Genomic DNA, 26,433 nt, shown 5'->3' with positions numbered 1-26,433 from the left:
GCAGAGCAGCGCTATTGGTTATTATTGTGACTCATAGAAAGCCGTGGCGCGCTGAGGCGCCGCGCGGGCCCGCCCCGCCCCGCCCCGGGCCGGCCGCAGCAGCAGCTGCCGCAGCCGCAGGCCGGCGGCCCCGCCGCGAGCGGCCAGGAGCGGGCGCGGGGTGGCCGGGCGGCAGAGCGCGCTCCGACGGGTGCGCCCGCCGCGAGCTCCGTGCAAGTAACACCAGCGCCGGCCTCCCGCCCCGGGCCCCAGGCTGCCGGGAGCGGCCCGCGCAGCTCGGTCCCGTCAGCCGTAGTGGTACACGAAGTCGTAGCTGCTCGGCTCCTTGGGGATGGGCGGCGGCGCTTCGGGGATCTGGATGTTCTCCAAGTCCAGGAGTCTCAGCTTCATTTCCATGCTCAGCAATGTGTCCAGGTCACTTTTAGTCAGCTCACTGGACATGTCCTTCCCCAGGAGAGCATTAAGCCCATCAATCCAGATACAGTACTGTGGAAAAAAAGGATAATTCACAGCTCCAGGCATAAATGGTAGGTTACATTGAATCTTTCCATCCATGCAACAATTAGAGATACTCCTATACAGCTCCAAAATAGGAAACATGGGAGGGAGTTAACCTATGGGGACACCCCCCCCAAAAAAAAAAAAAAACAAAAAACCAACAAACCAACAGTGGCCACAGAGATTTCCAATGGAAGTTAGAAGCCTAGAGATAAGCATGACCCCATGGCTCTAGGAGGGGGCCAAGAGTTTCTATTGTGGCATAACAACAGAAAAAGCAAAGCTATTTTAGGCATCAGTGTCTTATAGAATGGGGAAACGGGAACAACTGACTGCATAGGAGGAAAGAAAGTAGCAGTCCAGACTAAGGGAAATTAGTGTAGGAATTTTTTTTTGTTTTAAAAGAGAAAAATGACTGAAAAAAAAAAAGAGAAGATTCACACTAAGCATCGGCAACCCTAAGAATGAACCTGGTGGGAGACATCCTGCTCAAGCCTTTAATGAGAAGCAACTGATCCTTCTTAATCTCTGAATTTAATTGCTTTATATTCTACTGCTTAACCGCTATGTTTCTTACCTCATATTTATTAGGTGCAATGAAGTTCAGAGTCTCATCAGGATCATATAATATCGAGAAGGCCAATTCTAACACTTCCTGAATGGAAAAGGAATTTCACTCATTGACTGAACAAAACATCACACCGCCTTCTGCCTGCTAACCCAACAAGAGAAGCTGCCTTGCTGCAGCTCAGTGCACTTTCCCATATCAGTATTCTGAGCAACTCTGAATAGCCTATAGCACAACCAGACTACGCTCACAGCACCTAGCAATCACAAATGAGTACTAGGAAAAGGCCCAGATATGAGATGGGTTTTGTAAACAGTACACCTGCAGTGTGGAAGACCATTTGCTCCTGTTGCTTGCTTTTAGTCTTCAACTCTACAGCACTGGATATTAATTATGGACAAAAAGGGAGCACTTACCTTGTTCTGTTTCAGTGCACTTTTCTCCTTCATGTGTGGACAGTCCTTCCCTGTGACAATGGCTTTGATGTCTGCAACTGGAACTAACAGTGAAAAAGTAAAACTCACAAACAAGAAATCCTAACCATGAAAAGACAGGACTTTGTTTTTTGTCTTTGCAGCTGAGCATTGTTCCTGTTCTTGTAGCTCATTACTGCAGTTTTCCAAAACACATTACAGTAACACATCCCTACAGTTGGCTGTTACAAGAAATACCACGCAATTCAAAGACTCAAAGGATTTGGGCAAGGACCAAAGTTGATCTCATCTCAGTCAGGGCTTCAGCCACAGCTCTTTTTCTCCCATCTCTAGGACGGTACTCATAACAGTCTCTAGACGGCAGAGCACAGAACATTGCACAGTGTGCTCAGAGCAGTAATCGGGACTTACTTTTTTCCTGTAGAGATTCAAAGGTCACTTCCCCCTGGGCATTATCTTCCAGATCTCCATAGTGTAGCACCTTGTGATTCAGAGCCAGGCGACAATACCAAAATCTTTCTGGAACACACATCAAGAGTAAGCTGAGCAAGATTATTCACATAAGGTCTTACAGCCACTACATTACAGTCACCCCACCCAATCCCTCTGCTCCCCCAATTCCTCAGCACTGCTTCCTGTTCCTGAGGGGATGGCGGTATTCTAAGAAATGCACATCTGCTCCATCCCAAACTACTGGCTGGTACAGACAGCCCAGGTAACCAGTTTTCCTTTCTGGCAACATGCCTGCTGACAGATTAATCCATTAGATCTTATTTGCCTACAGTTCTTCACATGAAAAAATGCAGTAGATGCTGCCACCTTACCTTGTCTTCTGCGATTTCCAATTTTTCGAAAGCTACTTCCCTCACAAAGCCTGTTCAGGCGCTGTTGCTTTATCAGCTCCAAGATCTCAGGTTGGATTTTCTCTCTCAGCTCTCTGGCAATCAAATATGGAAAAGTAAGCAGAAAACGGAGATAACAGCAAGCACAAAAGGCAACTGGTTTTGTTAGGCACTTACACAATAGGTGGTGACTGGAAGTCATCTTGGCTCATTCTCTCAGACTGGCGTAGTCGCAGAATCTCAGAATAGCTCAGGCTGCGCAGTTTGCTCTTGAACTGGTCCAAGGAGTTTGGTTTAGAGGGGAGAGCCCGTGTGATCTGTTCCCTCACAACCTGCATAACCTAAAGAGATTGGGCAGGGAGAAAAGCAAGTCACATTCTTGCTGCTTAATGGCAGCGGAGAACCAGGGCACAGCTCAGTGGCAGCAAAGAACTGACATAGAATAACTGGGGCCAGGAGTGTGAACATACTAGAAGATCTGTCACTGTACGACGACTTTGGAGATCCAGAACAACAAAGAATGACCTCAGGTCATACCAAATAAAAGTTGGACTGTCCTCTCTTACAGCCCATGTAAATGCCCTCTCATACCTTCTGCACCCTACTCTTTAACCAAGTGTACAGGCTGAGTGAACATGTGCTGTTTTGCAAAAGATTCTACAAAAATACCTCTTCTCCACTCTGACCTTATTAAAATCTTCTGCTGTCGCCCTCATTTCTTTCCAGGTCTTGTTCAACAGCTGGATGCAGATGGCAAATAGCTCCTCAAATGCACGGTCATGGGTGAAAAACATGGGGTGATAGTCGTTCCGGCCTTCATTGGCTTCAGGAAGAAAGAGAAACCACAACCATGTGAGCATATTGCACAAGAGCTACTAAGAGTAACTAAAATACACTACAGTGACAGAAACCTGATGGTGCCAACTCAAATTGATTAAGACAGTTCAATGTTTTGTCTCCCCATAGACAGTTTATATTTGGAATGGTAGCTATCCCCCACGCTTCACCATGCAAGCCTCTGTGACTCATGTTCCCTTTTCATACCAGTCCCCCCAAATGACTGGTTGCAGCTGTTTCCCACTCTCCTGTGGTAGAATTTCTTATAGTCATTATTTGTCTCAGAATGCTGTTTTGAGACTGTCAGAGCTACTAAACTTTTCTCAAGTTCATCATGGTTTCTAGAGTGGTTTTTTTGGGGTTTTTTTTGTTGTTGTTTTTTTGTTTGTTTGTTTTTTTACACAGCACCCTGCTAAAGCTTCAGGAAGTTGAAGCCTTCCACTTGTTTCAGTTTTTCAGGAGAACCAGAGCGCACACAAAAAAATTTCTTACTTTACTTCGATACTGGTATTATCACTGGGACATTGACAGTGCAACTCCAAGCTCCCCTTGTCCTTATATGGCAGAAGTGAGATCGAGGTACAAATGCTTGTGAATATTGGTCAGCCTGTACACTACTTCCAGAAGCATCAACCCAGCAGCTTGGAAAGCTGGGATAATAAATGGTACTTACGGAGTTCCCCAACTTGCAGGATCTCACAAAGCATCCTGGTAAGCTCAATGGCACTGCGCCCAAAGGGACACTCATGCTTATCTTCTCGACTGCTGTTCTCCAGAACAATCTACAAGAAGAGGATGCAACACACACTAAGAAGAGCTGCTGAGGTGTTGGTATCTGCCAAAAACAGCAGCTTCACTTACTCTGATGTAGGTGTCCTGATGAAATTTGGCCAAGTAGAGCATGTTGTCCAATGCCAGCATCCCTGGAGGAGTCTGAGTAAAATCCATGGCTGGATTGATGTGATTCTGTGAAAAGAGTGTGTAGAAAGAACCTAAACAAATTAGCTCAAAGAAATCGTGTGAGAACCTTTTCTGAATGAATTTTACAACTGCCTGTCCATCAAGCACTCCCTCACATCTATCCCAGAGGTAACCTTGGACACCTGCTGACAACGCTATCTGAACTTTCTAGAAGAGAGGCCGATTCCAAGTTCTTCATAGAATAGGTGCGTATGGTAAGTCAGTATCTCCAGAGAATGTGCCTAATAAGCCCTGGCATTTAACCAATCAGCAAGTTCATAATGATCTTCCCTAGGAGTCTGAGTGTAGCTGAATTTCTAAAACTCAGATACAGAAGTATCGTAAAGCAAACAGCTATATCTGTTCCTTATCTCCCCACAACTCTGACTGAGATTGCTTAGATTGCCTTTACAAGCTTTACAGTCAGCACTCTCTCTAGATGCATACAGTGAATCCCAGCATCTTGTAGTCCTTGGTGTACATGGCTTTGCGTTTTTCTGTTCCACTGCCAGTGACGGTGTTGCTGTCAGACTCTGCATCAAATGCAATTCTTCTCAACTCAAATATGATGTCTCTCTGTGCCTGAAGGACAGAAGGCAGGGAAATGGTAACATGTGATCAGTGATTAGGGCAGTATTTTCACATAATGCACAGTCCCACCTCTCTCTCCAGAGCTCGCACAGTGAAGGCAGAGAGATGCCAAAGTTCATTAACATTACGTAAGAAGAGGCAATTATTTCAAAATGGCAAGTTTCAGTATGTTGGGTAAAGCAAAATGTTTGTTTGCATTTTCCTTTAACTGCCCCAAGTTTAGTTAAATGCAGTTTCTAGGCATTCAGATAATGCTAAAGCATTTCTCACTCAAGACTACAATGCATCTAAGAACTGAGTAACAGACACCTTAAAAATGCCCAGCTTCCTCGTATACTGCAAGGAAATGGATAAAAAGGATGTGCCCTCCATAGGGGTGGAGTAATCAGTTTGACAGCTGGCATCACACTGGTCAAGAAAGGAACATATGGCTTTCCAGTGACCACTTACATCTCTAAAAGTCCCATAGCATACAGCAGGATAGTCATGAGCATACCCTAATCTCAAGGACTACAATGTGAGGGGTGGTTTTGAAACTTTATGCACCATCTACTGCAAATTCTATGGAGCTAAGGAGCTCAGGAATAAGGCCCCTTGTACATCCTATTCTATCAGATCTTACTCGGCTCTAATAGTGACCTGATCATTGGGATCCATCTTGGTCATCATTCTCTCTTCCAGGAGATTAAAGGTCAGGACCTGTAGCACGTATAGCTGATGTGCCATTTCTGTTTTAATTGGGCGATTTCCTCTGATCACATGCTGAAAAATAAAGGATAGGGTAGAAATGAAGAGAATACAAATAAAAACTGAGGTATTAGCTGTAGGCATATGCCAGGCTGCATGTACATCTCTGTATATGAAGATTCAGCTGTTTAAACTCCATATTCCATCAGAAGCATAATGATAATGCTTGAAAGAAGTATCCTGATAACTCCCTTTTGAATAAGTGGCTTCAATTTCACCTTTGAAAGAGCCACTTTTCTGGAAGTCCCCTGAGGGCAGCAGAATTTACAGTCTGCACAAGTGAAACCTCTATTGAGAGAACATTAGGAAGCACTCTGTCATTCCAGACATACTTACATTCAGGATTATAGACCTCAGGTGCTTCTGGGCAAATGCATTAGCCATTTCCTGTTGTGGAATTCAGAGATGAAATAACATGAGTGAAATATAAACAAAAAGCCCACATTGTGCAGAAAGGAGAGAAAAAAGGAAGCCTATGAATTGGAGATAGCACTGGCACACAACAAAGTGCTTTTACTACAGGCTGTCAATTTAGCATGGCATCTCACCACAAAGCAAGCATCACGTTGGGATACAAGGGTCATCTTTACTATGGCACAACTCATGGATGGCTCCCCTATAAAACATCATTAATGTGGAGAAAGGCACTAGGGTAGTCACAGAACAGAAGAAAATTTAGCTTAACATTGGACATCTAATGATATTTCAATATCAGCAGATACAGCAGCAGGGAGCACACTGTGGGTTGCCCAGAAAAAAATCTGTCATCTACAAGAGGTTCCTTCAATTAGCATTTCACAGCTTTCCATACCTAGGTATACACCCAAGATAACAAGGGCTAGAGGATGTAGTTTTCAGGTCTCCTCCCTCTCAAAAACTCTCCCTCTGAAATTTACATTTCCTCTGTCTCAGTTCCTAAAGAGAAGTTTAGAAGTCAGTTTAAGGACAATTTGCAGAAGCGCTTCAGTTTACAAAAATAAAGGGTAAATAATTTTCATGCTTAAAGGAAGCCTTCCAGTTTCCTTCTTTACTGCATGGCTTCCTTCCCCAGATGAGGAGGGTTTCCCAACCATCAAGTCATGACGACAAACAGTCAACAGCGGATGCAAGTATCTGCTGCAAACCTTCAGTTCCAGGACCAATTACACATGCACCTGCAAAAATCTAACCTGTGTTTTCCTTGTAAATTGTGAAGATGCACTTTTAAAAATACCAGCGATCTCATTACATCTGATAGGAGAGTGACATAAGTGCTAATGTCAAGATGGAATATTATCTGAAATTTGCTGTTATAAGCAAAATCTTTGGGTAAGAAAAATCTGTTGGGCAATACATAATCTGGAAGAAGTCCAAGAGAACTTCCTGTCTGAGATCTCTTCACATTCCTATGCAGTGCAGACTGAGAATTGGAAGCAGATGTGCAGTCTTAGACAACTGCACTCAGTCAGCTGTACATTCTGAGCAATCCAAGACTGTTCCAACTTCTCATATCAACCCTGCTCTTGACAGGCGTTATAAGGAGTCTGGTAAAATGTGGATATTAGCCTCATTCCGAGTCCCTATTATCACTTTTGCTCCAGACAGAAACTTCCTAAAACAAGAAAGTGATATGCTGGCTGATAGCCAAGCCATAACGGCCGCAAGTTCAGGAGCGCTCATGTTACAACCAAAATGAGTCAGTGCTTGAGTGGAAGATATCCAAGAAGTATCTAGATGAAGTATGAAGGGGTTTCAGAGATAACACACTGCCCTCTGAGTCACTATTTTTTACTACGATTCGTGAGATGTAGTACTGAGAATAGAACAAGGCCTGCTGTTAGGATTTGTTCATGCATGCAACACGAAGAATCCTTACTCTGAAGGAATTAGCTTGTACGTGGGATGAAGTACAGGTGACTGAAGCAGATAAACAGTGGCAAGGACAAAGACAATTAAACAATTCTAAATAGCATAGTAAGAAGCATGAACACGCACACAGCCTAACCACTGCTAAGGGATCTATGTTCTGCTGAGAGTCCAATAATGCCCAGTTTGCTTCCTGATGGGGTCACAGAATCATTTATGTTGGAAGAGACATCTTGAGATCATCTAGTCCAACTGCCCTGGTTCAAGCAACATCAGACAGAGCAGGTTGCGCAGTACCGCGTCCAGTCAGGTTTTTAATATCTCCACTGATGGAGACTCCACAATCTCTCTGGGTAACCTGTTCCAGTGTTTGACCACCCTCATATCAATTTTTTTGTTGTTTGTGTGTGTGTGTTCTGGTGGAATTTCCTGGGTTTTAAGCTGTGCCTATTGTCTCTTGTTCTGTCAGCAGGCACTACTGAGAAGAGTTGGGGTCCCTCTTCTTTATTCCCTTCCATCAGGTATTTATACACATTGATAAGACTCCCCCTGAGCCTTCTCTTCTCAGGGTTGAGCAATCCCAAATCTCTCAGCCTCTATTCATATAAAGATATTCCAGTTCCTTAATCATCTTCATGGCCTTTTGGGGTCATGTGGATTGCGTTCAAGGGGAAAAAAAAAAAAAAAAAGAAAACAAAGAAAAAAAAGAAGTGAAACATCCCTTGGAATTTTGTTTGCTATGAAGTTTAGTATTTTGGCTAAATTATGAACAGAGGAGTATGTTCTTCCTTATTTTCATGTGTTAAGCATATCCATTGATTTTAGAAATTATGTCACATTTATTGAGACCATCATTTCCTCTCTGAAGGCACTGCATCCTCGGCAAAAGTGGAGCATTCCCTGTGCCACCCAGAAAATCTAAAAAATGTACAAGAATCTCAAGATACAGAAGGTTCCAAATCAACCTATTAACAAGAGTGGTGATTCCCCTGGAGACAGCACAGGGCAAAAAACATTCTTATAGTACAGTTCCCAAAGGGAAAAGTTGCAGATTATGAATGCTCTAGCCCCCAGTCAGCACTAAGTTTTGTGACTGCTCTTCACAGACAAACAGCTCTACCTTTAGAAGGACACAGCTGGATATGAAACTGTAATTAACGCAAGCGAGATTTTGGGTATAAACTCAGGCTGTAGTAAGTTTAAGGAGACCCAGACTGCTAAAGAACTGGTTCCAGTTTTAAAATTGGTTCACCTGGTCAGTCTTGTAGTATCAGTTTCCTTTTACAATCATCTTTATTGTCTTGTGTGCACAATAAGTCATTCAAGATTTCTCCTGCTACTGATTCTTCTCCCCTTCACAATCTGAGTACATCCCCAGGAGTCCTCCCACCCTTCTCCCTAGGCTCATCTAGGTGTGAAGCCTGTATGCGTCATTTCTGAGATACAAGGAGGCATAACTGGAGAAAACCTAACATGCCTATAGTTCCGCATGACCAGCCCCCAGGCTTGAGTTACTTACAGTGATGGGCAGGTCTAGTGGGTTAAGCAGCTTGTCCTGCTGGCAGAAAGCAAAAAAAGGCACAAAGAGAAGCAGACAGGATTTAGCTCAGAGTCCAGAAATAAGGCACAAACAGGGCGCTAGAGAAGAAAGGCTTAACACAGCAAAGCTACACAATACAGACATATGCACATCTTGCATGTAGCTGAGATCTTGGGGTTTTCCTCGGAGCAGGACAAGTGTTTCATTTCTCACATCTGCCAGCGGGAATATCCCCCTATGACTTAAGAAAGGTCCCTTTTTTGGGGGAGGGGGAGGTGGGGTGTTCGTTTAGCAAGTACATACAACCCCAAGGACTCTACCTAGCCTACTCGCTCCCATACAGAATTAACTTTCTTCAAAAAAAATTTCCGTGCTGTATAGAGGATTACTTTGTCTCTCAAGGCCTTTCAGATTCCTTTCTGAGCACCTCCTAAACATAGATGTGCTGCTCCAAAACACATTATTAATGGGATGGTACTTCTTTTTCCTATGTTGCCACACTGAAACAGCTACATAAGTTCTTGGCAAGGTCTGAGGTCTGCCTTGCCCAGATAATATGATTTCTGAGGCATAAAGTAAATAGCCAGCCAGTAACCATTATTGAGGTTTAAAGTCAAAAAGCATGAACAAACCTGTCTCTTGTCCTCAGGTGCCTTCAGGAAGAGGGCATTGATCAGGGCAATGGCATATGTCTGAATCTCTTGGTTTGAGCTGTAGAAACAAAAATGGGAGGATCATAAGAGAACAGACAGTACAGAACATTACAGCTTGCTGCTTTGCCTGCACCGTAAGAACATTTACTACAGCTATCTTGCATTTCAATGGACAAGCAGGATTCAGGTAATCTACTTTCATGCCATCCAACTCTTCATAAGGCCTGCAAAAAGCTGACTGAAATTGCTGACTGATAGCTCCATTATTCAGAAGATAGTGCAGATTGCAGCCCAGCAGAGCTCAGAGTTCAGCACCACCACAGTTTGTTTCCAATGCTGAAACTATCTCTGTAAAGCCTAGTTATACTGCAGTCTGTTATATGGTTACAGCTATGAACTTATAAGGAGCAAGTAATTTTTCTCCCCTACATCAATGGAAGCCACCAATCGCAAATGGAACTAAGGGGGAAGCATGCCTCTTTATGGCATTGCCTTCCAACTTCATTAGTTTGACCCAACCCACACGTCTTTTTCTTATTGTCACTGAAGAGGTTCTTCAGGTAAAGGGTGCTTAGTCCCTTCCTAGGTCTCGCAAAGCGTGTGGTTTCACTTGTGATGTTTTGAGTAAGCTTCCAAATGTCAATCATACTCTTTTCCACCCCCATCTTGATGCTCTATCAAATCCAGTTTTGTTTCTTGCTATGCTATTACTCTTGGGAGACTTCTGCAGAACTTCAAGCTCTTCTGATTAACAGAAGTTCTGTGCATCACCTAAATGAATTTGTGTATATTTTTTTTAAAAAAGATTTATATATATATATATTTTTATATATATAAAATTTGTAAACTTTTATAAAACATCTAAAGCTAAAACATCTTTTAGTTTAAATAGCTGTTTTCCCCACTTTGGCACTTATCCCTGGCATATCTGTGGATAACAACCATATTCTCTCTTCTACTGCTCGCTTCCAAATCTTCTTCAGTTTGGTCAATCTGCCATACTTCAAACATGTAAATGTTCATGCATCATCCTAGGTTTTTCTTGGGCCTCCAACCTTTGCAGGTCTCTGAAGTCTGTCACTTCACCTCTTCTATCCTCCTTTTTGGGGTTTGCTGCTCTTTTCACTACACTGCTTGCTTTTTGACACAGCAAAACAATTTTTAAATTAATTTCTCCTCTTCTAACTTGTCTCTTTCAGACTTGTTTCCACAGTCCTGTTCTTCCAAACCTATCCTCTGTGAAAGATTGTTCCCTCCTGATAGTCTTGCCAAACACACACCAGCAAATTCTGACTCATTCTCCAGCCTCCCTTTCTGCAATATTCCCTGCATAGATACTTTCTTCAGCAACCTTCTGTGTTCTGGAAGCACTTAAGCATATGAGTATATGTCTTGAACAAAGATATTTTGCTTAAACAACTGCACAAGTGTGTTCAGTGTAGGACCAAATCGGTGTTTTAGTAAAATAGAAATTATAAAGCTGAAAGAACATATACTCTTTGCAGAACAAAGTTGCTGCAGTGTTCATGAGAACCTGTTTAGCTTTTCTGTTAACCAAGTTCAAATGTATAAACACTCTAAGCACACAGTGACATTGATGCAATACATTGTTTGCACTATAATTTTGTTAAACTACTGTTCATTGATTAAGGAATATTAATCATATTCACAAATGGTGCTTTTCCATATTTCCAGAATTAAAAGGCTTGAGGAAAAAAAAAAAAGCAAAAACACTACTTAAAGCTCTAACAAATGCATGCTTCTTTTTTTATGGAAGAGTAGAACTGACCTAGAGAATCAACCTTAAAAGCCAGATATTAATTTGTCAGTTCATTTGGAAAGAGAGGAAGGAGAGGCAGGAAAAAAAGCTAGAAAAGCCATTGTTTTCTTCCTTAATATACAGGGCAAAAAACAGAAGATGATGAGCTCTTAGATTCTAGTGGAGACAATTTAAAGAGGGGTGAAGGTGACAGATGACTGGACGCAGAAGCTTTGGGAAGTTTAGTAAAACACAGGTTTGCTCCTAAGACTAAACACACTTGTGCAGTTGTTAAAGCAAAATATCTTTGTTCAAGACATATACTCATGGGCTTAAGTGCTTCTAGAACACAGAACATATTTTTCCAGGATCTCACTTTTTAAAAAATATTTGTTAGAAATCCTAAAGTTCAAGTAATATATCATATCAGTAATACTTCAAAAATAGCATCTTTAGGTGTTTTAAATGTAAAAGGATGTATTTTCAAATTAACAGATATTCATAAAATTGATTTAAATCACACCACTGTTGGGTAGACACTCACACTTGCAGATGAGAAATGAGCTGCCCCACGGTGATCTCTTCTGCTATCTTCTGATACAGAGTCTGACTGTTTAGCACCATGCTTTCTAGAATGGCTAGGGATCGCTGGAGGATGGAGACATCTACCATAGGCTGACTCACATACCCTGCAATCTAAAAACAGATGAACCAGCAGGTCAACAGATGCCCACCCAGAAAACCTTGTGGTGAGTGAGACAAGCTAAGGGAGACAGGGCTCAGAAAGCTGGGTGCACTGTGCTCTCAGTGAGTACGCAGCTTCTCAGAATCATCTTGCTCTTCCTGAAAGCTGCATTAAAGCACAAAAAGAAATAGCATTCCCTCACCCCCTTTACCTAAACTCACCTGTTTGATGAAGGTTATTGAGACCATGTCCCAAGAGACAATACCATGGTCCATGAGCTCCAAGAAGGCAGTCAGGGTGAAAGCCAACATCTCACTGTAACTGAGAAAAGGAAAAATGCAGTTACAAGAGATCTGGTAGCAACGAAAAAGCCTGTCCAAGCTGAATAAGCTGGATAAGAGAAAAATGCCACCACCTTCTCCTAATAAAACAGACTGCAGGCTGGCAGCTGGGGGAGCTATAAAGTATTTGCATTTATGAAGATAATTTTATTGTTTTGTGGAATCGCATTTTATTTTTCCTGATTACAAGCACAAACTAAAACTAGCAACAGTCCCTAGTCCTGCTACCAGAGACTCACAACCGCCTGGATCATTACCCGGCTATTCAAAGGAATAACAGGAGAGGCAGCAATGCAGTAGTTATTGCTGAGCAGTGCAAAGTATCACTACTCAAATTCAACACTTTCATGTGAGGGGAAAAAACACCAAACCCAACCAAAAACCAGCAAACCCCAGAATATTCAGTACAATGACCGTCAGTTAAAAAAAGACCAACTTGAAAAGGGGAAAGCTTTTTAAGCTGATCAACTGAAAATTTAAACCATCTGCAAATGCTAGGTTTTTCAACTGTTGTCAGATTTGAGCTCCAGAGTAAATTTATATCACAGAACACGCAAAAATCTTTGGAAATTGTAACCTCTCCACACACACACAAAATGAACAACCATGCTTTACCCTCAGAGAAAAACAAAGAAAAATTAATTGTCATTCTGGAAATGTTGGGACCTGGCTCGAAACAAAACGAAAGCACAGCATGAGTTGTGGAAAATTTAATATATAACCATAAGACAGAAAGGTAAAAAAGACTGAGGGAAAGATTGCAAAACATGCTGAAAACATATTAGTTGCTAATATATAAGAAAATAGAAGACCTATAAATGTTATGACAAGAAGTTATCAAGACTTTGAAAGTGCTTTCAGTGAAACAGAACCATTACAGCAGAAAAGCCAAGTGAATTATTTGCATCAGAATTCACCATGAATGTGCTTGGGGAAACTTCCAGATCAGAGTTGGGTTTTTTTCAGCTTTTTTGTTTAAGAGAGTAGAAAAGTCTTCAAATCTGTCATTTGAACATCACTAGAAGACATTCTGGAACAAGTCATTAATACGAAAAACATATCTCCAGGACCAGATGATATTCATTGAAGAATTCCAAAGGAACCACGGTAAAATGAAACATTGCCAAACTACTTATTGTGCTCTGCAGAAAGTGGCAAATCTAACGCCAATTTTTAGAGAGGACTCAGGCAAGAATCTGAAGGACGTATCAGGCATTTAGGCATTTGTAACCAGAAAGACAGGCAGAATCTATAATACAAGAATAATAGCACTAGAAGAAGAAGAAATATTTAACAGGGAAGAATTGCTACAGCTTTTGTAGAGGAAGTTATGTTTCACATCTATATGTGTATTGGGTTTATGTGGCAAGGTTTTGGTAGCAGGGGGCTGCAGCATGGCCTCTGTGAGGAGGGGCTCGGGCTGCCCTGTGCCAGACACAGCTGGTCCCAGATGACTCTGTGATGAACCCACCACTGGCCAAAGCTGAGCCCGTCAGCCAGGCCGGTGCCACTTGTGTGTAAGCGTATTTAAGAAAGGGTAAAAAATGCTGCACAGCAGCTGTGAGAGAGGAGTGAAAAAACATGTGAGAGGAACAACCCTGTGGACATCGAGGTCAGTGAAGGAGGAGAGAAAGGAGGTGCTCCAGGTGCTGGAGCAGAGATTCCCCTGCAGCTTGTGGAGAGACCACAGTGAAGCAGGTTGTCCCCTGCTGCCTGTGGACCACCATGGTGGAACAGATATTCACACTGCAGCCTGTGGAGGACCCCACACTGCAGGAGGTGGAGATGCCCTGAAGGAAGCTGCAGCCTGCGGGGGGCCCACCCTGGAGCAGGCTCCTGGCAGGAGCTGCAGCCTGTCAAGAGGAGTCCATGCAGGAGCAGGAGGTTTTCTGGCAGGAACTGTGGCCCACAGGGGACCCACGCTGAAGCAGTCCGTTCCTGACGGACTGTGTCTTGTGGGGGACCCACACTGAAGCAATTTGTGAAGGACTGTATCCCCTGAGAGGGACCCCACACTGGAGCAGGGGAAAAGTGTGAAGAGGAAGGAGCAGCAGAGACGAAGTGTTACAGACTGACTGCAACCCCCACTCCCCCATCCCCCTGTGCAACTCAACGAGGAGAGGAGGCAGAAGAGTGGGGAGCAAAGGAGTAAAGTTGAGCCCGGAAAGAAGGGGGTGGAGGGAAGGTGGTTTTACTTTTGTCTTTGTTCCTCACCATCCTACTCTATTTTTAATTGGCAAAAAAATAAATTTTCCACAAGTCAAGCCTGTTTTGCCCAACCCATGAGCAACCCATCTTGTTTTCTTCCCCTGTCCTCTTGAGGAGGGGGAGTGAGAGAGTGGCTTGGTGGACAGCTGGCAGCCAGCCGAGGTTAACCTACCACAATACTGAAGGTCTCTGAACAAATCAATAAATCAGAACAAGAACAGTTAAGTACAACTCCTGGACTTAAGTACAACTCCTGGACAGAAGATTTTTATGAAGTGCTTCACTAAAGCATCTTAAAAAACCCAAAACGCCCAGCTGCTAAAGGGTAAAAACAAAAGCCCTTTCTTGCATTAATAACTGACTGAAAGACAAGAAAAAAAAGGGTAGAAATTAAATGGTCAGGTTTCAAACTGATGAAAAGTTACAAACAAATTTCCCCGCAACAGCACAGTAGTACCGGAAAGAGCTAAGAGCTAGGGGAAGCATGGAAAGAATGATTAGTACTCTGGAATGGCTGCCATAGTTACAGTGTTAATGGACTAAGACTGCAGCTTAGAAAAGGCATGACCAAGGGTTGATATGAGAGAGAGATCTATACAGTTATGAATGGTACAGAGAAGACAGAGGAATGTACAATTCTCATAACAAAATATGTAGAGGGAACCGAATGAATATTATGTGACATGTTTAAAATAAAGGAAGTATTTTTTTCTTATAGGACAAGTAACTGTGGAACTTCTTTTCCACACAGTGCTGTAGATGTCAAAAGGATAAACTGATTAAAAAATGAAGGAAAAAAAAAATCTATGGAAGAAACAGCCAAAGGTTCTTAAAACAAAGAGATACAATTTCTGCTCAGTAAACCCAAAAGTTGAAAACTGTTGGGAGACCGAAGACCGATACTTTCTCTGCTACACATTCTTTAGCCCTTTCCATTCTCTAAGATAAACAGATCTTTGACCTTCATAGCAACTCTTCTTATGATGCAGGTCAAAAAGTACTGACCATATATGCAAGAGCCAGCACCATACTTGCTGCTGATGGGCATGTACATGCCACCAGTTCTACAGGAATGTTCTTGTGTGCAACTGCATGTGGGTTTTTCATAGGATACCTTCTCCCTTAGACCGCAGATCAATAACTGCTTGAGGAGATTATGACCACAAGAAAGGTAATAAAAGTCATTTAAATTATCAAAGTGACCTTTCAATGCAAGTTTCACACATAGAATTGTTTAGGTTGGAAAAGACCCTTACGGTCATCGAGTCCAACCGTTAACCCAGCACTGCCAAGTCCACCACTAAACCATGTCCCTAAGCACCCCATCTACACGTCTTTTAGATACCCCCAGGGATGGCGACTCCACCACTTCCCTGGGCAGCCTGTTGCAATGCTTGACAACCCTTTTGGTGAAGAAATTTTTCCTAATATCCAATCTAAACCTCTCCTGACACAACTTGAGCCCATTTCCTCTTGTCCTATGGCTTGTTATTTGGGAGAAGAGATCGACCCCCACCTCTCTACAACCTCCGTTCAGGTAGTTGTAGAGAGCGATGAGGTCTCCCCTCAGCTTCCTTTTCTCCAGACTAAACAACCCCAGTTCCCACAGCCGCTCCTCATCAGACTTGTGCTCTAGACCCTTCACCAGCTTCATTGCCCTTCTCTGGACACGCTCCAGCACCTCAATGTCTCTCTTGGAGTGAGGGGCCCAAAACCGCACACAGTATTCAAGGTGTGGCCTCACCAGTGCCGAGTACAGGGGACAATCACTGCCCTAGTCCTGCTGGCCACGTTATTTCTGATACAAGCCAGGATGCTGTTGGCCTTCTTGGCCACCTGGGCACACTGCCGGCTCGTATTCAGCCGGCTGTTGACCAACACCCCCAGGTCCTTTTCCGCCGGGCACCTTTCCAGCCGCTATTCCCCAAGCCTGTAGCGTTGCATAGGATTGTTGTGACGCAAGTGCAGGACCCGGCACTTGGCCTTCTTGAACCTCATACAATTGGCCTCAGCACATCAATCCAGCCTGTCCAGGTCCCTCTGTAGAGCCTTCCTACCCTTGAGCAGATCAACAATCCCGCCCAACTTGGTGTCATCTGCAAACTTACTGAGGGTGCACTTGAACCCCTTGTCCAGGTCACTGATAAAGATATTAAACAGAACTGGCCCCAGTACTGAGCCCTGGGGAACACCACTTGTGACATCATAAATGCCTCCTCTTTTGCCTCATGAGGTTTAGCAAACGACTAGAAAGACTTTGTCTCAATTAATAGATCAGCAATTACTATGAGGTTAGTTGCTTAATGCCACTTCAGCAAGCAAAATTAGCCCCTTATTTGAGGCCCTGTTCCAGAGTCCTGGAATACAGGAAACTTACTGGGACAGAAGCTTGGTCCCGCTCTCCACAAGCCGTGTCAGCACTGTAACCCCTTCCATGTTGATGAACTCTGTGGCAAAGGTCACATCTGCTGAAAGTTTAGCCAGTTCCTTCATGGCATCCAGTCGGGCTTCCATACTGTGCGACTGGATCCTCTCCATCAGCTGGCGAGCTGCCCTAGACTGGGAGGAAAGAGGGATGATGCCAGTTACAGACTAGTCACCTGCAGACTGAGTTCTGCCAGCATTGGCATTCTGTCAGAAGTCCATGGATGGGCAGAGAGAGCACAGCAAGGATAGAGATACCAGCAATGACAGGATAAGTAGCGGCAGTCAGCAAGTTTAAGATAGACTAAAAATAAGGCTGCACTCAGCAACAGTTACAGCCAAGCAGGAGGCAAGTAAGATGTTATTTTACATGTTAGAGTAAATGCTCGTTTTTCTTCTTGGTGAGGTGATTGGAGGTGGATATAGAAATATGGAGTGAGACCATTAAAGAAATACAATGTTAAAAAAAATTCTCTCATAGATTCAAAGAGAAGCACAAGCTCATTTTGTGTATCCACACGACATTCTGTAAGATTTCTCAAACACAGATCAATGATATCCTATCAACCACCTCTTGCCCAAATAATTTCTTCCTGTTCTACTCACACTCAGCTATATGCCATGACACTTGCACAAAAAAGGTTTAAAAATTTCAATAAAAAGGGAGCTGCAGCAAATCTGCAAAAGACAAATGTTGAGGTCACAATAGTAAGAACTCACTAGGAACAACCCCCTCTGCATCAAATTTGTCTCTTATTTTAATTTCTGCATTAAGTCACCAGTACCTGTTGCTTTCCGACTGATAATACTAACCGCACTCATATTGAGAATGTGTCTGTCGGGTGCTTTACAACATGTTAATCCAGGAGATGCAATAAAAATATAGACTGTATTTATTTACAGAAATTCCTATAAAAGGGCAGAGCATCCAAAGGAAAGATACACAAGAAGGAAAGATACCACAACCAGGAAGGAAAACAAGAGTGTGCACCTCATTGTGAAGAATGGCCCACAACAAAGAAAGCCCCCTACAGTTTAGGGAGAAGGAGAAAGAAAAGCAGAGAGGCAAGAAACAGTCTGTCATACGAGGATAGCTACTGAGAAAAAGGGAAGTGAGGAAGCATTTACCGGGGAGACTGCCAGCTGTAGGATAGTTCCATTCTTGATGTCACAGCGAGTCTGAAAGAAAATGTAAACTTTAAACTGCAGAAAAGTGGGGGGAAAAGAATGCAACTGGATCTACAGTGCACATTTGTATGCACCAGTAAAGGGGTTCCTATACCACACAACCCTACTGAGGGTATTGAATTGAGTCACCATTCAAGTCTGAGTATTTTTGATAGCAGAGATGCTGCCCCTCAAGAATTAGCGACAGTACTGTTCCATGATGCTAGTCCAAGGCATTCTGCACTCTTGCCCAGAACATCAGCAAATTGCTACCTCTCACACTGACCTGCTCTGTGATGTACAGCTGAGGACCATCAGCATACCGCAAGGTGTAGTATTCAGGGTTTGGTAACGACCACCTGGCAGAGGAAGAAGAAGGATATATAAGCTTCTTCCTCCTCTTTCTTCTGTCTCTCAATTAGGAACAGGAGCTTGATATCAGGAGGGTGGAAAAAACTTTCATGCAAAGCTTTAGGATGGGAAATTATGTCTCCCAAAGAGGAGAGAAAACACCTTCCTCTTGAGGGGGGGATGGGACTTCAGCCTACTCTAAGACAAGCTCTGTGGAACAGCTGAAGAGGCCTGCACTTCAGGAACAGCAAGATGGGCCAGTCCTCAGAGACACTGACCCTAGGGGCATACATATGCACACACTCAGAATTGGAATAAAGATGCAAAGCCCCTGTTTTCTAGGAGATCCTTTTCTTCCTGATTTAAACCCTGGCCCATTCCATGGCCAAAACTGGCAGCAGGCAGCATGGATTGTGCTAGCAGCATACTGACAAGCAACAGAGAATTTCCACAGTACCCCACCAAGATTTGTCTACGGGACAGACTTTCTCCACAAGGGTTCCCAGAGAACTACTCACCCATCACAGACCTCCTTGATGATGGATGCAAGAGGCCTTTTCTAGAACAGAAAGAGAGAGTCCTCAATAGCCATGTTCCTCTCAACCAGAAAGGAATACTGCCCATTTCTATGCTTCCCACATTCCAGTATCACGGTTGTGGTGCATTTCCTCCCCCATCTGGTTACCAGGTCTCACCTGATCTATTTCCAGCAGCTGGGCATTGGCACCTGGCCACTCAACAGCTACTTTCACAATGTCCGAAGGTGGTGGCATTGCTCCAGACTCCTCCAGGTGCCTTTACAACAGCATACACCCCACACCTGTTAAGAGAAAGGATAGTGAGCAGCTCTCCAAAAACTATTTCAGTCGTTACATTGCATCTAACACCAAGCTTCAAAACACTACATAAGACCAGCCTTACAGTTCACTGGGCCTGCTAGGGACATAACATCCAGTGTACCAGAGATCAAGGCCTCATACTAAAACAGCACATTGTGAAATTGTACGCCCAGCCTTATCACCTAAGGAATACTTCTGAGAGCTTGTTGGGGTACTCACACAAGAAGGAGAGTCACTCTGATCAGCAAAGCCCCATCTGCCACCCACTGTCCATACTGCCAGGTCAGTTTATAGGACTAGTAAAGCAAGAGCTCCCTAGGCTCAGCTACTGTCTGTACATGAGAGAGGGAACATACTGTCCAGGTAGCCTCCCTCCCATGGGCTGAAGTTTACTGATGCCCCATTCATATTTCTCAGATACCTTGATCCACTCAGGATACCCAAACAGGCTCCTAGGCAGAGTAGCAGCAGCTAGCTTTATCCCATTCCCTTCCTAGAATACCATAAATCCAAAACATGAATATCCATCACAGAAGAAAGGTTAACTCAGCATTTGCTCTGGAGGTCTACCTTTCACTCCTTTATCTGCCTTAAAGAATAAGATTGTGTTCCCAGACAGTTGTCAGACATGCTGGTTTGTGCCTCATCTGGTAGTAAGAGGCTGTAAAGAAATGTACTTGTTCAGTTCCTTTTTAATCCTCTCCTGGGTGGAAAGAGTATCCCTGCTCTCTCCCACAGAGCCATAGAGAGAAAGTCACATGGGAGAGAAACAACCCTCCCCATCAGCAGTTCTCAGGAACAAAGGCTTCAAGCTGCCAAAAATGAGATCTGACCGGTCACAGAAATAGTCCTGTCCTTAAGGACTCCTCCTGAGACTCAGTTTCCAGCATACTCTGAATGAGATGGTAAGCATCCAAAGAACAATTTCCCAGTTCCTATGGAAGCCCCTATTTCTCCTGTTGGGGCAACCCAATCCCCCTTTCCCAGAATAGAGATGAGACAGTGCTGAGCAGGGACATTCTTTCATGATTAACATACTTTCCTGACTTCCTTGATCAACTGGAAAAGAGATGCTAAGACAGGCTAAGACTTGACGGGAAACCAGCAGCCTTTGTAATTTTCCTGATACAAGGCAAGTAAAGAAGAGAGAACTTTTCACGGATCAGCAAAGACCAAGCAGCTGCAGAGATACCTGGCCCAGGAAATTGGTCTACATGACTGTCCTGAAAAAGGGAACTTCTATGAAATTAGACGAGTCTACCACAAAAGGTGCGTATGCCTGGCCTGTATAAGATGTTGACCTAGAGATCCACTGACAATCTCAATTAATGAAGCTCATATGCCTCTTCCTTCCCTCGCAGAGACTGGTATCACTGCGTGGAGAAATACTCAGGTGCACTAATGTTTCTCTGCATTTGTACACACACAAACCCCTTTATCAGTCCCCTGTGACTATCTCCTCACTCCAGTTGAGGCAGCTTCCTCACCTAGGAAAACAGAATGCTATGATCTCCTGGTGCAGCCTTCTGAGATAGTCATAACATTATCATCACTCCTGTCTGCTGGAAATGAGGATGAGGGGTGCAAGTTTAGCTTTTCTTTCATAGCACCTCCTAGAAATGCTCAGTGTTATCCCTGCATCTAGCCTTGCCCTCAAGTCTCCACCAGATCGGAGATACTTGTTTTACAATGAAGGCACTTGCTGGAAAGAGAAATCAGTGATTCCCCTATTAAAACAAGCATTATTTACTATGGGAAGCCCTTCTGAAGCTGTCTCGCTCAATTTGCTCTATTCTCAGCATGTGTATGGTCTTTGCAGTTCCTGTAGGAATCCAGGAAGCCTGAACTCCAAAGCTATCTGGGGCTTCAGCCAAGCCAAAAGGGAGATTGGTATTGCATGTGCACAAGAACACCATCCTCCTCCACTCCTACAACAGTCAGACTTTGTCCACTCTACCATCCCACCCCTTAGAAAGTATCTGGCAAGCCAGATTCGGAATTTCATGATATTCTGAAAATGCGCAGCTTACCCCAACTCACAGAGGTGATTACAGTCAGTTCTCCTTCTGGCCTTCTCTTTCCTTTTTAGCATCAGTCCCAAGAGCAGCTTATGCTTTCTTAAAACCCATAAAATGACTGTAAGACTAAACACCTCACGCAGAAAAGTGCCAGTCAAGTTAGGTTCAGCTTTGCCAGTTTCTTAAAAAAACATCTCCAACCTTTCAGATAAGCAGCACAGCATTAGCTCAGACTAACGTATCAAGAAAGACCTGGCCTCGGAAAAGCAGTACACCAATCACGTTGAGCAGGTCTCGGGGGTGATGATAGAAAAGCATTTATATTATTCCTGTCATACAAAATGGCAAGTTAGATTCAAGCAGTTACACAAACAACACATGATATTTTACTTCCTAATCCTGGAGGGAAGACAACCAAGCCATCTCCTGCTCCAAGATTCACTGTAGATAAAAATCTTACCACTCTCATCTTGACAGCAAACAGGAAAGCCTGTCATTCAGAGAAGGTGCATCAGGTAAAAAACTCCAGCTTGGACAAGGTGAGGTCACACAAAGGAAGACTGCTTATATGAGAGCTCAATTAAATTAGTGTTTCAAAGAAGCCTTCACAGCCCACAGAGCTAGGCTAATTCACAAACAAAAAGCACTGAGCGTATGCTGTCCTATGGAAACACTGACTCCAAATCCCATGAGCACATGTTAACATACTCCCTTTTCTTCACAAATTTTTATTATCAGCGTTCCATTCTCTCACTCCAAGACAAAAACATACAATTTACTCTTTGCTAAGAGAGACTTGTTAACTGGCAGCAAATAGGTTCTCAAGAAGCCTCTAACCCTAAATGCATACACAGTTGCTGGTGCTATTTTCATACTCATTGCAATCAGTAAATTGGACGCTACTCCTTTCTTCTACACTCATCCTGAAGCAGCTGGCCTTCTTTTGTCCAAAGTAAACTAGGAATTCAGGCCATAAAGCATAAGGAACCCAGGAACAGAATAGCACCTTGCCTCATTGCGTAAGCAGAGCAAAGCACTTGGGAATCTGCATAAAGACAGGAATGCTTTGAACCCAGATACATTTAGAAGACTGCAGCCCCCTGTACAGCACTTATTATTGGGGTTAGTATCCATAGCAAGCCTACCTATACCAGTTATCCTCAGCCTGTTCACAAGTCAATGCCCAATACCTGATATTTCTGAGGACAGGAAAAGTCTGCCAAGCATGCCACACTGCAAGACAGAAGAGTCCTTCCTGATTCTAAAAATCTGACTTTCTCTAACATCCAACTACAGTGTAATAAAGAGACAAGGCAGAATCAAGAAAGCCTGCTGAACCAATGTACTCTGTAGCATCAGCCATAAGAATTCGGAGCTTACCCAATCCTTCTGTCTCGCAAAGAGATAGACGAACCTAATAAAACTCTGCATCAGTCTTCCTCACTTCCTTTTCCTGAATTACCCGCACATACACACACAAATTAAAAAAAAAAAAAAAAATCATTTAGACTTTCAAATGGCTTTTGCAGCAATAGCTCAAAACAGGGATAACTCATGAACTAAATCTTTAAGTACACGATGGCAAATACTAGTATACAAGTGGTAGCACAGCTCTGTACATATTCCCCAGACAAAGTGCCCAATTTGCATGACATCCCCAGATCTGCAGAATATACAGGTTTCCATCCATTAAGGCTACAAACAGACAGACAGTTCCCAAACGGTATGTGATTTCCACTCACTGTTCTCCATTCAGCAGCTAAAGCCTATGATGGCCTAAACCTGAAAGCCTGAGAAATCTTAGTCATATGGCATATGCACACATCATCTCCAATAATCAGGCTGCCTTGCAATAACTGAACAGATAATTACTTCTCCCATGAGTGAACCAATTCACGACTAGAAACCATCTAAATCCATTCAGTGTTCAAGGCACAGCAAATACACAGTGAAGAGGCAAGGCTCAAAGACCACTTCCTTGAGTATTAAGAGCTGAATTTGCAACTCTTTTAACTAATATACCCATGAATAATTAGCATCTAATTACCACTTCTCTCTTCAGCCTCTTGCAATACAGTCATAGTCTTTTAATTGTACTGCAACTTACATTGCAAGTTGCTACTGAAGAGTACAAGGAAATACAATACTTTATATGCCATATAAAGATGCCCAGATTACTGTAGGTAGATTACTATAGGCTATAGGTACTATAGCCTTTACAAATCTCTAACTTGTCTTCTCCCTTGCAGAGAACATGCATCATTCACGGAGAGGAAGTACACATTAAAACAAAAACATTGGTATTATGGGAAATTCTGCAGAAATCACAGAACTGTAGAATCATTTAGGTTGGAAAAGACCCTTAAGATCATCGAGTCCAACCATAAACATAACACTGCCAAGTCCACCACTAAACCATGTCCCTAAGTGCCATATAAATGTAAATAAAGTCTCCTGTTTCATCAAAAAAAGTACTGCAGAGGTTGGCCCACAGCTCCTAGAGGCAAGGCACTCTACCTGCAGCTCCCTTGATATCCTTGCCACTGACAACAGTAACCAACCAATGTATTACCTTCATATCTCAAAAAAAGCTTTCAGCTGCATACAAACTCAGAAAGTAACTCACATTAGACTATTTCTGCCCCAAACTTCTTCCATAAATGAGCACCCACTCATGCCTGGAAACCATGTTCCCTATTCCAATCAGTATTCAAGGCAAAGCAAATAGGCAGTGGAAGAAATAGAGTTTAAGGACCGTTTCATTGCACAGTAGCACCATGGAACAGATACCACATGAGCCTACCGAGGAAGAGATTCAAACATAAAAATGAATTGGCTAAGCAGGACCCAGAGAAGCAGGAATTAAAAATTAAAAAAGGTAGGAAACTCTTCAGACAGTCTGGGTCAAACAACCCTTTGAAGGGCCTACACAGATCAGTGGCTCAGCAGAAGCAACTTTCCAGAAGAGGACAATGAAGACTGGACTACAAATACAAAGGGTACTTCAGGTCAGCCTCTTAACACGAGGTTGTCTGTCAAAAGTGTTCTTTGAAAAGCTTTCAACTGTATGTCTGCAGACAAGAGAGGTGACATATGTTAAATTTTACAACGGATATTTTGCAGTGCACCAGTGATATATCTGATAAAATGACCATTCAGAAGCTCTTGGGAAGAAGCACAGACTGCAGTTTTGCATAATTGTGATTATCACTTACGGGTCTCTCACAGCACCTTCTTCTCAACAACAGCATGTAAGCAATGCTCATAGTTTTATACAGGGAGACAGCAGCCAAGCTGAAATCCATGAAAGATGAATTCACCCTGCTTCTGCAGAGTGAGTTCCTTCATACAAAGGAGTGGTGTAGGGGTAGCTGCAAGGCAAGGAGAAATCAGCAGAGCCACTAATAATGAACTATTCAAGAGACTTCTGAGAAGCTGCAAGCTAAAACAACTAGAGTATTTTAAACAGAACTTCCCTATTCACAAACTCAATCTTCTTTTCATTACAGATAGAGAACAAAGTGTGCTGCACACAGAATGAAAATGAGGAGGATGAAAGAACATTCCATGAAAAAGAAAAGCTGTCTGGTAGAATCCCCCAGTCAACGAGCAAATAGCTGCAGCTTCTGAAACCTGTAGATGTGACAAAACATCCTAGTCTGTTCTCAGCACGTCCCCAGATGGTGGTACCAAGAGGCCAAACAAAAGGCGGAAGTGACATTAGCAGAGTGACTAACTGGACAAGTGTGCAGAGAAGAGAACTTCCTTGACCAAACAGCGTAAGAGGGTAGCAGCCAGTAGAGTCCAACCTGAGGGCTATGTACAGTTTTCTACATTACCTCATGTAATAAGCAAAGACAAACATACTTCACTAGAGCAACCAAAGGATGAGGTGGCTCAGATTCTCTGTCTCTGGAATCCTACGTTCCTCCAAAGACCTTCCATGGCTGCACTTCAGCTGTAAAATACTAAGCCTATGGCACTGGACTCTTATCTTGCACATTCCAACACGGCTGGGCAGAGGCCATCTCTTGGCAAAGACAGAAACTGATAGCAACAGGCAAAAAGAGAGAACTGCTTTTTTTTTATTATTTTTAATCAATCCAGTGAGCTGCAAGCAGACAGCAACTCCCGAAGCTTGGGCCAAAACTCAGTTTAAGGCGCTAAACGATTTTTTCTGACGAAGCACCGTGCATTTATGCCTCAGGTCCACCCGGCTCCGCGGGAGCGAGGAACCGCGCCCTTCTCGGACGGCTCCCCGGCCCGATGGCGGCACGTCCCGGTCTCACACCCGGGAGCCGGGGCGGCGCAGCGGGCCCCGCGCGCACCAGGAGCCGCCGCACCAGCGGCCGCAGCACGAGAGCTCCGGAGGCGGGGACGGGCGCGGAGCGGGCCCGGCGACCCCGCGGCAGGCGACCCTAGGCCGGAGCCTTGCTGCGGGGCGGGCCGCCGGAGGGAAGGGCCGCCGGCGCGGCGCTGCGGTGGGCCCGGGGAGGCAGCACCGGCGACGGGGCCCGCCAGACCCGAGGCCGGCGGCGCGCCGCCCGGCTCCCCGCGGACCTCGCGCGGCTCCCCACCCCTGCCCGCCGCCCTGCGCTCACCCAGCCCCGCCGCGGCCGCTCCGCGCTCCGGCCGCCCGGCAGCTCCGGCGGCCCCGCCAAGGCGCTGCTGGCCACTGGCGCCGCCAGCTGTCACTCAGCCGCCTCGCCGCCGATTGGCCGCGTCACGCGCCCGCAGCGCGCTGCCATGGAGACAGCAGGCGGCCGACCCCGCCCCGGCGCGGCGCGGGGTGAACCCGCCGGTCCCGTCACCCCTCGCGCGTGACAGCCCGCGTCGGCAGCCTAAATGAATTACGTTGACCGAGCCTCCCTTGTCCCTGCGCCCCTCCGCTCCTTCGGGGCTGCCACGGGAGGGCTCCCGTCAGTTCCCCGTGCCAACGGTGCCCCGGCACCGGCTGTGACCGCCCGGGACCGGGTCTCCACTGGCTCATGAAGAGCAGCCTTCCCTGCCGCTCTGTCGACCGCTGCGCGCGCGGCTGGCAGGGACACCCGCCCCTCCGCCAGCCAGTGGAGGGCCGCAGCCCCCTGCCTGGCGCCCTCTCAGCGGGCAAGGACCGCCCGGCCCGC

The 26,433-nt window shown here is 44.5% G+C and overlaps 1 protein-coding gene across 6 annotated transcripts; it reads right to left on the bottom strand.

Moving 5' to 3' along the window:
* Window positions 1-91: 91 nt before the first annotated feature.
* On the bottom strand, window positions 92-26,433 carry ELMO2 (engulfment and cell motility 2). 6 transcript variants are annotated; one of them, XM_072878960.1, is made up of 25 exons: window positions 26,162-26,433; window positions 22,688-22,760; window positions 21,768-21,867; window positions 21,320-21,636; window positions 19,146-19,270; window positions 18,969-19,009; window positions 18,386-18,458; window positions 18,061-18,111; window positions 16,886-17,067; window positions 12,181-12,280; window positions 11,819-11,970; window positions 9,495-9,573; window positions 8,842-8,877; window positions 5,814-5,864; window positions 5,370-5,492; window positions 4,587-4,721; window positions 4,041-4,145; window positions 3,853-3,961; window positions 3,029-3,165; window positions 2,520-2,683; window positions 2,325-2,437; window positions 1,912-2,019; window positions 1,483-1,565; window positions 1,076-1,153; window positions 98-486 (listed from the first exon to the last, which is right to left on the bottom strand). In XM_072878960.1, exons 5-25 carry the CDS (start codon window positions 19,221-19,223, stop codon window positions 286-288), a joined length of 2,199 nt encoding a protein of 732 aa, XP_072735061.1. In that variant the 5' UTR covers window positions 19,224-19,270; window positions 21,320-21,636; window positions 21,768-21,867; window positions 22,688-22,760; window positions 26,162-26,433; the 3' UTR covers window positions 98-285. The 6 variants fall into 6 exon arrangements, with proteins under 6 accessions (XP_072735063.1, XP_072735062.1, XP_072735061.1 ...); XM_072878962.1 differs by lacking the exons at window positions 21,320-21,636; window positions 21,768-21,867; window positions 22,688-22,760; window positions 26,162-26,433 and adding an exon at window positions 25,909-26,125 and having other exon boundaries at window positions 92-486; window positions 12,181-12,274; XM_072878961.1 differs by lacking the exons at window positions 21,320-21,636; window positions 21,768-21,867; window positions 22,688-22,760; window positions 26,162-26,433 and adding an exon at window positions 24,523-24,649 and having other exon boundaries at window positions 97-486.

Source organism: Ciconia boyciana, chromosome 14 (assembly GCF_034638445.1).
Source record: "Ciconia boyciana chromosome 14, ASM3463844v1, whole genome shotgun sequence".
Classification (NCBI taxonomy): domain Eukaryota; kingdom Metazoa; phylum Chordata; class Aves; order Ciconiiformes; family Ciconiidae; genus Ciconia; species Ciconia boyciana.
Note: the sequence above shows the minus strand (reverse complement) of the source record. Positions and strands in the feature narration are given on the sequence as shown.

Excerpts from the sequence above, each read along its gene's own strand:
- ELMO2 (XM_072878960.1), bottom strand. The coding sequence starts at position 19,223 with ATGCCACCACCTTCGGACATTGTGAAAGTAGCTGTTGAGTGGCCAGGT. Across the intron at positions 12,281-16,885 it reads GGGACCAAGCTTCTGTCCCA|TTACAGTGAGATGTTGGCTT; the intron begins GTAAGTTTCCTG and ends TCCTTTTCTCAG. Across the intron at positions 9,574-11,818 it reads CTCATTTCTCATCTGCAAGT|CTCAAACCAAGAGATTCAGA; the intron begins GTGAGTGTCTAC and ends TTGTTTCTACAG.